We start from the raw sequence: 9043 nt of genomic DNA on the forward strand, positions 1-9043 counted from the left end.
ACAACCCCTCAACTTTACACTTTTTCAGGGGTAAAAAACGTAAATTTATAATTTAATTAAAATAAAAAAACCTTACTCCACCTGAATTTATAACGGGTCATATCTTCTCGCTCGGTGCGAGTTAAATTTTTCCGAGGCCACCGTTCAACTCGAAAAAATCTCACGAACCCAACGGGACTAACTATATGCAAAACGGACATCGTTAAAAAAACACTAAATAACGGGCCCTATATTCACGCTCGGTGCGAGTTAAATTTTTCCGAGACCACCGTTCAACTCGAAATAATTTTACGAACACAACGCGACTAACTATACGCGAAACGGACATCGTTAAAAAAAATAAATATTTCGGGTTATATTACATACATATATATACATATACAACACGACTAACTATACGCGAAATGGAAATCGTATATCTAAATTGGATCGCGCGTCGAATACAACCGCAGCAACGCGCGGTCGGATTTTTTTATTGTTAATCTAAAAAAAAGTTTAAAAATTATGTATTGTACAGTAATACATTTTTAAGGTAGTTTAAAAAATTATTGTGCAATTTATCAAAACTAGGTACACTTTAGAGATCCCGTATTTCCCGTATTTATTGCCTGATACACTATCAAAACCCTAATCGAGACACTCGCAACTCTTTTCTTGAATTTCAATTGTACGCGTCTAAGCGAAAATGGAATTAGCAACAAAAGCAATTGAATTTGCTAACAAAGCAGCAAGCAACAACACAGTAATCAACGTATTCTTACTGAGTGCATTCGCAGGGTTGACCGTTAGATCATTTAACCAACAAACACAGATTGAAACCCTAGAATCACAAAGGGATTCAATTGCCAAATCCAACAAATCAATGAGACAAACTATCTGGAATTGGAAACAAAAACTCTATGCTGATGCTCAATCTGATAATAAACCTGTTGTTTCACTTTCTAAACTCAAATCGATTTATGGTGAAGCTCCTTCGGTTTCTGAATCCGGTTAGTTTTATGATTTTTTTTTTTTTTTTTTTTTTTTGGTTTATGAAATATATGATCTTATCTTAAGGCTGTTTTGTTGTACTTCATTTAAGGGGCTGTATGGATGTTGGATGAAAACTCTTTTAAACCTTTGGATAAAATGATTATGGTTTTGATTTTGTGATTATTTAGGATCAAGATAATTAGATTGGTATGATGATGTTTAAGACTTGTATAAAGCTGAATTTTTATTGTGTTTGATTATTATTAAATCACAATAATCACTTTGAAAATGCACATCGAAACACCTCTTAAGTGAAATTTAGGCGATTATGTGGTGACCTAGTCGGCTCGCAAAACGGATCAGACACTCGGATAAATAAAAAATAAAAATTAGGCGATTATAAGAAGCAAGTAGAACTAGTAAGAGCTGTTTAGTCGTTCGGCTTATAAGTTGTGGACTCGTAGTTCATTACGAGACAAATGCACACACCCTTAGAGCTTTGTGTTGCAGGGACACAGTTATAGTTAGAATGCTCTAGTTTTTGTTTAGATGGTTGTGTTCTAGGTGCGAGCTTTCCCGTTTTCCCCTTGTCCTTTTGCATTCCCTGTTGAGGGCGTTTTTCTTTGAAAAACGACCTCGTTTCCTATATGAGTATTCGTTTTTTTCGCCCAAAAAAAAAAAAAAAAAAAAAACCCACTTGGTAAAGTTGTTCATCTATTTGACAAAAAGTTAGATCTTCGATTTACTTAATAAAGATTTGAGTTATCTAAGCAGTGATGAAGTTGGATCTTTGATATATTAAGTACAAATTTGGATTTTTATTTTTATTTTTTTTATCAATTGAGTATAAAACTTTAAAAGTATTGTAATTGTATAATACTAATGCCTTTTGACAGTGAAGAGAAAATTTGTGAATTACATTAGTTCTGTATCTTAATGGTGATCAAATGCAATTAGGTCATTAAAACTTGAGATTTAAGCCGATAAATGTACGAATTGGCTGGAACCAGAGAAAGTCACAAACTTTTACAGCTGGATAATTTGTTATGTGTAACATCTTATGCTTTTACTCTTTGTCATGCAGCTACAACAACCGAGAAGAAAGACGTAAAGGCATCTGCATCTAAAATCATGATTTGAGTGTGGTCTTTAAACAAAAAAGAGTCAATAAGATGGTAGTTCAGTTGTCAATTTCTGTTTACATCTATGTGATTTAGTTTAGGGTAGCATGTGGAAAATTATGCATTTTACCAATAAGTAACATGCCTTCACTACTTGCCTTTAATCTCCTTTTTAGTGCATTGAATCAACCGCACATGTAACTCATTACTTCTTTTTTTGGTAATGAGCATTCATCTCAACTCCATTTATATGTATTCTTAAAAGGATTAAAACTTATCCATGAATTTTATTGTATGTTCTATCAAGTCATGATCTCATTTGGGTGCATGTACATGAAGCTTGAACCTATGCCATGCCTGTAAAATGGGTACATGAAGTCTTAACAAGCTGCTATAGTCTTGAATTGAGCAGTTGCAGCTTCTGTTTAGAAAGTTAATTCACATTTTTTTTACATAGACTTGATGACATATTGATACAGGTTAATTTCAACATCAGCTTGAAATGTCAAGTGCTATATGTCAAAGAACTGCTCCAATGCTCGAATGACGAATCATAAGACCACAAATAATGGGAGCATTTGTTTCCCTTCCCCTGTGATGTGGTGCCACATCACCTGTAATGGGGCGTTTGTCTTTGGGCGTTTGTCAAAGTAACACACCAGATTTCAAGTGCGTTTGTGATTTTTTTTTTCTTTAATTCTTTTCTTACCTCTTTCAACACTTTTTAACCCAACCTCCAATTATATTGTCTCATTATCCACAATTGCTCTCAACAACTTTTCCCATTACAACCCTAAACTCGTCACAGACATAAACCCAAAAAAAACCTCATCCACTCCACGCGAGCATCACCATTATCAGTGGTCCAAGTACATCATAACACCTCAAAATGTTAATTAACCATAACTTCTAAGTGTCGTCTACATGTTTGGAATATCTTTTTGCAGCAAACGACAAAAGAATATGGATCAAAATATAATAATGTATGTATATATGTATGTATGTATGTATATATATATATATATATATATATATATATATATATATATATATATATATATATATATATATATATCTAGTTATCTACATTAGCATCACCAAGAATCAAGCATACCAATTACCCCAAACAGCCATACATAGCTCTTAAGCATGATCCTATCGTACATGTTATTAAGTTATACTTTTGACCAAATATAAGTATGAAAAGTTTGAAGATGTAATCTATGATTAGCTATGTAGAAAACGGTGCAAATTTTAGTCATGAACTTATTATCTTACCAGTTGATGAGAAATCACAAATGCTCATAAAAGATAAAGGAACATCATATTTTAAATATCTATAAAGCACACGTGAATACGTAATCATAATTATGTTCATTAGATCCACGAATCAGATAGAAGACATTTGCGACCTCAACTTAGTAAATTGAGGCTCTAGTTATGTAACAAAAGTAGAAAACCTGTAAAACTCGATGCGCCTTTTTGCTTTGTTTCTCTGTATTTTAATGTCCAAAAATATTAATACCTAATAATACGTAAATAAATTGCAGCGATAATTTGAAAGAATCTGTAAATATCATAACCATACCTGATACATATAAGAACATAAATTAAACAAGTTTATGCAACAATACACTCATGAGCTTCTGAAGAAGGTAAAGAAAACAATCTATCTATCCATTTTACTACTAACTCAATTTCTTTATAACTTGTAATTTCATTTCTTGATCAAAAAGGCCTCAACAATTGCAAATCAGCATCTGTTTGTAGCTTCTAAGTCCAATTCTAGCCATCCCTAATGTCTTCTCTGTTAACAGATTAAAACACCAACAGTAAACTTGATGTGGGGCAATATATAAAGGCAAACAACGAAATATATATACAACAACCTTGTAAGTAAACTGTAGACCATATAGGACTGCTAATGCAACTATTCACAAATACATAAAACAACGAATATGTCCTAACGATTTTAAATTCAAGAAAAAATGGAGAACTGTTGACCATTTAAATTGAGCAGACTCAAAGGCTCAACACTGCAGATAATGGGGTCCTATTTGGCCAAATACACTTAATAGTGGGAAATCATGATAAGTAATCGTCATTTCATTTTACAACCTTTTGAACATATCATGTTTTTCAAAATGATGCTAATAATTGTGCAACTTGCACTAGTGCAACTGAAAACAAGTGTAATGCTGCTGAACGCGTACTCTATTTCGTTTCATTACTTTCTTTATATGCAGAGAACTAGTTTGTTGTACTAATCTTTAAACAGCTTGGTTTGTGGATCAACAGGTAGTAAATATAAAAATTTGCATGGAAAAAATAAGTCAATGAAGATCTGATGATGAGTACATCAAGATAAAGTCTTCCTAAGTCATATATTTAAGGTAAAAAAGATGTATGCATCATATTATGAATAAAGACAACCAACATGATTTCACATAGTTTCAGTACCTTATGAATATATGGCATGTAAGGGAAACAAAACTTATTTTCTAACAGGTGTACTCAAGAGACAGAGTCAATAAAATTATTTGCAGATTTTTTTTTTTTTTAAAAAAAAAGAAAAAAAAAAGAAACACCATTGAAATAATTATGGACTGCTGATATACATAAATTGTATACCTTATGTCTCTTGAATTTCCTAGCTCCACGATCCGAATCCATGAAAGACTCTGATTGGCCACCAACACCTTCCTCTATAGGTAACGATTTAATATCATCATAAAAACCATCCGCTAGACCAAGCAGTCTGCCATATAAAAAACATACATTACTAATTCATCGATATCGAAACGGACTTAACATCAACGACTAAATAAAAAAGAACACTAACCCATTTCTTGATTTGCGCATATGTTTAAGCTGTGTTTTTTCCATCTTCGTAAGAGGAGCACGAGTGAAAAGTTCTTCTTCTCTCCTTGCACGTTCTTCCAGTTTTGCCTTATACCTGGTCACGTCTCTATCTTCAGTTCCAACAACCTCCCTCACCTGACCCAATAACCAAACAAAGTGTAAAAAAAAAACAATACCAAAAAAAAAAAAAAAAAAAAAAATGATAACTACAATAAGAGTAACCGAACCTCCTCGGGCCTTCCCTCAAGATCGTTCATTAAATCTCTTGTGAATTCGTTCTGCAAAGCTTGTCGTCCCGCTTGTATCTCTTTTCGTGACACGTTTCTCTCCTGTTTTGAAGTCTTATTTTCATCCATTGATGCAGGTGCAATCTTTGGTGGTCGATACTTACCATCGTTATCCTATAACTCAAAACAAAAAAACATGAGACATACTTCTATTATTTTGGAACATCAGTTTATTTATTATAAAAAGCCCGGCCCAAAAAGCATACAACCTCCTAAATTCTTGTATTATAAACATTCATATTCATATTTGTATTGTAACAAAATAACTTGTGTGATCATATTTGGCTCTCTTTCTATTTGTATAAAATGAGAGACAAATATTATTCCATCCAGCGCCACACATTACAGCCCTTACCGAAAATTACCATTATACACCCAAACCCACTTTGACCTGTTACCCAACTTTGTTCATAAGCATGCCCTGTTTGGATCCATTATTAAACCCAATTAAATACAAACAACTCACATCAAGAGCAACTTTCTCTATAAGCAAGTCTGGGTTTGGACGAAGCTTCAAAGAATCGTCCGCCTCATTAGGTTTCTTGTCATCAGAACCCGTACCCTCCGATTGATTGACAGATAGCTTCGTTAGTTTTTGAATTTGGTATTGCAACTTCTTATCAATTGGGCGTATCTGCACGTTATGATGAAAAATTGTTAACCAAATTGTACAACTCACGAAATAGAGCATAAACACAAAATGGTAACAGGATCTGATTGAGAATGACCTTTTCCAAAAACAATCTTGTCTCTAAAAGACCATGAACAAGAGGATGTCCCTGAATCGGTAGTCCTTTTGCTTTTCGAAGCAAATAATACACAAGTGACTGACAGTAATTCAAAAGTAGCAAATACTTAGCCTCGAGATAGCTGATCCCGTCTGCTGTTGGATAAGTACCAGATTTTACCTAATCATAGCGTAATACACAGTGTTGTAACTTTAAATAATAGATTATTAATACACACATAACATTCTATGTTTTACTTCAAACATATTAAACTAAAACACATAAATGTCAATCACAATTTAATATGTGCCGAACCTTTGATGTTAAGAGCTCAACTTTAGGTCTCAGATCATCAAGACCAGACGTTATATCTTTTAATACTTTAACGAGTTGAGGAGCTTCTCTGGCAACAAGAGGAGTTCGAAATAAACATCACAACAGAATAAGCTTCATCAGTAGATACAATAACAAATAAAAAAATAAGAAATTGTGCAAGTATATAAGATATACAGAATTAACACATTTACAAGTAACTAGAACACATGAAACACACCTTTCTATTCTTTCAGACAACATTGGCTCTTCCATCCCCATTTAAGACTTGAAACCTGTAAAGTTTACGACGTCTTTAAACAATTAACACAGTTATTATCCTAGTAACATAGTGCCTAAAATTAATAATTTCATATACAAATTACATTAAATTATGTGCAACAACAGATTAGCCAAGGCTTGAACACATCAGGAGTGTTTGGACGAGCTAATATTCTTAGTATATGACCTATTAGAAATTTGTATAGGCCAATAAGCTCCATTTTTTTAACCTTTATAAGCTTACTGAAATCTGAAAGGGCCAACAAGCACATATTTAACAGCGTGTGAGGTGATTCGCTTAAGATTATAGGATTTATAGAATATAATTTTAACAAGCTCATACCAGCTAGGGTTTATGGGCTTGGATAAGCTATACGAGTTTTTAATTTTAAAAGCTGTTAACAATATTTATACCTTCTCGGATGTACGAAAGAATCAACGATGAGGAGGAGAAGGAGGGAGAAGCAAAGACGGAGAGACGGTAGAAGTACGGCGGACTAAAATTAATTTGACGGGAGGAGAAAGGGCCGGAGAGGCTAGGGTTTAATAGGACATTTTGGGCTGTTTAAGAAAGAAAGGATTAATTTGCTAATTTGCTGGAGGGTGATGATTAATACACCACCTATTTTTAGCCATGCATCACCAAACATGCTTTACATTGTTGTACTGTATAACCCTGTAAAGCATGTTTGGTGGTGTACGGCTAAAAATAGGTGGTGTACGAATCACTCTCCTAGCGAGATTATATAATTATATAATTAATTAAAATTTTATAATAATTTAAAAGACAAATTTACGCCATTGGTCTTTGATATTTGCTCAAAATTTTATGAATGTATTAGACGGGAATAACCCTAATGTTTCAAAATGTTGCGTACTTGGTTTCTGAAGGTAACAAACATTAAGTCCTCATCATTAGTCTCTTATCACGTGAGGTACACGAGGGTGATTTTGTTATTTTACGATTGCAATCTAGTCTATTAATTAATTAACCTTACATACTAAACCCCATGAGGGTTTTGGTCGTTTTGACCCCAACCCCCCCAAAAAAAATTCCAAAACGACAATAGTGGTTAACCTTATATACTAAACCCCATGAGGGTTTTGGTCGTTTTGACCCCAACCCCCCCAAAAAAAATTCCAAAACGACAATAGTGGAAAAAGAGGAGAAAAAAACCAAACACTCCCTCAACTTTTTCCCAACTTTAAAATCCAACCCCTCTTTCACGGTTTAAACATGAAACTTAATATTTTAATTAAAAATCTTAATTAAACTTCACCCATATTTTCAACGGGACATATCTTTCCGCTCGCCTCGCGTTAAATTTTTTCGAACACACCGTTCAACTCAAAAAAAACTTATGAACACAACGGAACTAACTATACGCGAAACGGACACTTCTAAAAAAAACGCTAAATATCTCGGATATATTTAATACATACACACACCTAGGTACTATCTATTCTGTAAATACATAACGCTCCGTTAACTATGAATGCGCAACCCAGAAGCCCCGCAGCATCGCGCAGGCACATTTTGCTAGTTGTATATCAAAACATATAGTTAATCCAACAAATCTCGTAACAAAATCAAGTTGCAAGGCATTAGTCTTTAATGTTTGTTCAAAATTTCATGGATGGATTTAAAATATTTATTTGACGTGAATGACCTAATGTATCAAAACAAGCACGTGGTCAGCCGCGCGTTGCGGCGGTCACTGCTCCGACGTGTACATAAAGTTTTTTTTTTAATATATAACTATATATTTAAACGTTAATGAGCGTAACATATTCCAAAAGACAATATTCCGTTTTAACATACCAAACACCTATTTCAGTTGTAGATAAACCATACAGTATTTTAGGTTTTTTTCCTTATAATTATAGGTTATAAAGATAAAGATTATGGGTTTATAATTTGGCTTACCCACATTTTTATTCGTCGGATTTATTTATGCATATATACTTCTCTCAAATTGTTGAACATCATTTTAACTCGAGTTACTAAATGTGGGAAATTTCCTCCCTCCCTACCTCCCTCCTTATTTTATGCCGTCATCACCACCATATAGAACCGTCTTCACCACCATATAGAACATTCATCATTGTCATATGTCACTGTCATCACCAATCCCCTCTCTCTCTCAATCATTTAATCAATGCTATTGTTAGCTATTTTTTTCCTCAACAATCATTTATCTTATAAACTCTACTATATAAATTGATTATTTTAAATTTCCGTTTTTAAGTAAAATATAATTAGAAAAAGGTCATAATAAAGCAAAAGCAAACTCATTAATTATTTTGCATATTTGATATAATAAAGCAAACACATTATTTTGAATATTTAAATGTTTTATCACTATTAGTTAGAACTTGATATTCATTATAATAATTAATAATTAATACTCCATAGTCTGTTTTCTCTCTATATATATATAAACAAAGTTTACTAAAGTCCAAAACTTGTGATATTCCT

At 33.1% G+C, this 9043-nt stretch overlaps 2 protein-coding genes across 2 annotated transcripts; one reads left to right on the plus strand and one right to left on the minus strand.

The window, feature by feature from the left end:
• The first annotated feature begins 475 nt into the window (after nucleotides 1–475).
• LOC139893102 (uncharacterized) lies at nucleotides 476–2384 on the plus strand. Its single transcript, XM_071876239.1, has 2 exons — nucleotides 476–989; nucleotides 2057–2384. Exons 1-2 carry the CDS (start codon nucleotides 686–688, stop codon nucleotides 2110–2112), a joined length of 360 nt encoding a protein of 119 aa, XP_071732340.1. The 5' UTR covers nucleotides 476–685; the 3' UTR covers nucleotides 2113–2384.
• Nucleotides 2385–3616: 1232 nt separating this feature from the next.
• On the minus strand, nucleotides 3617–7118 carry LOC139893103 (uncharacterized). Its single transcript, XM_071876240.1, has 9 exons — nucleotides 6979–7118; nucleotides 6524–6578; nucleotides 6286–6373; nucleotides 5971–6150; nucleotides 5709–5876; nucleotides 5183–5356; nucleotides 4936–5090; nucleotides 4725–4851; nucleotides 3617–3900 (listed from the first exon to the last, which is right to left on the minus strand). Exons 2-9 carry the CDS (start codon nucleotides 6562–6564, stop codon nucleotides 3889–3891), a joined length of 945 nt encoding a protein of 314 aa, XP_071732341.1. The 5' UTR covers nucleotides 6565–6578; nucleotides 6979–7118; the 3' UTR covers nucleotides 3617–3888.
• Nucleotides 7119–9043: the final 1925 nt, after the last annotated feature.

This window comes from Rutidosis leptorrhynchoides, chromosome 2, assembly GCF_046630445.1.
Source record: "Rutidosis leptorrhynchoides isolate AG116_Rl617_1_P2 chromosome 2, CSIRO_AGI_Rlap_v1, whole genome shotgun sequence".
In the NCBI taxonomy this organism is placed as follows: Eukaryota; Viridiplantae; Streptophyta; class Magnoliopsida; order Asterales; family Asteraceae; genus Rutidosis; species Rutidosis leptorrhynchoides.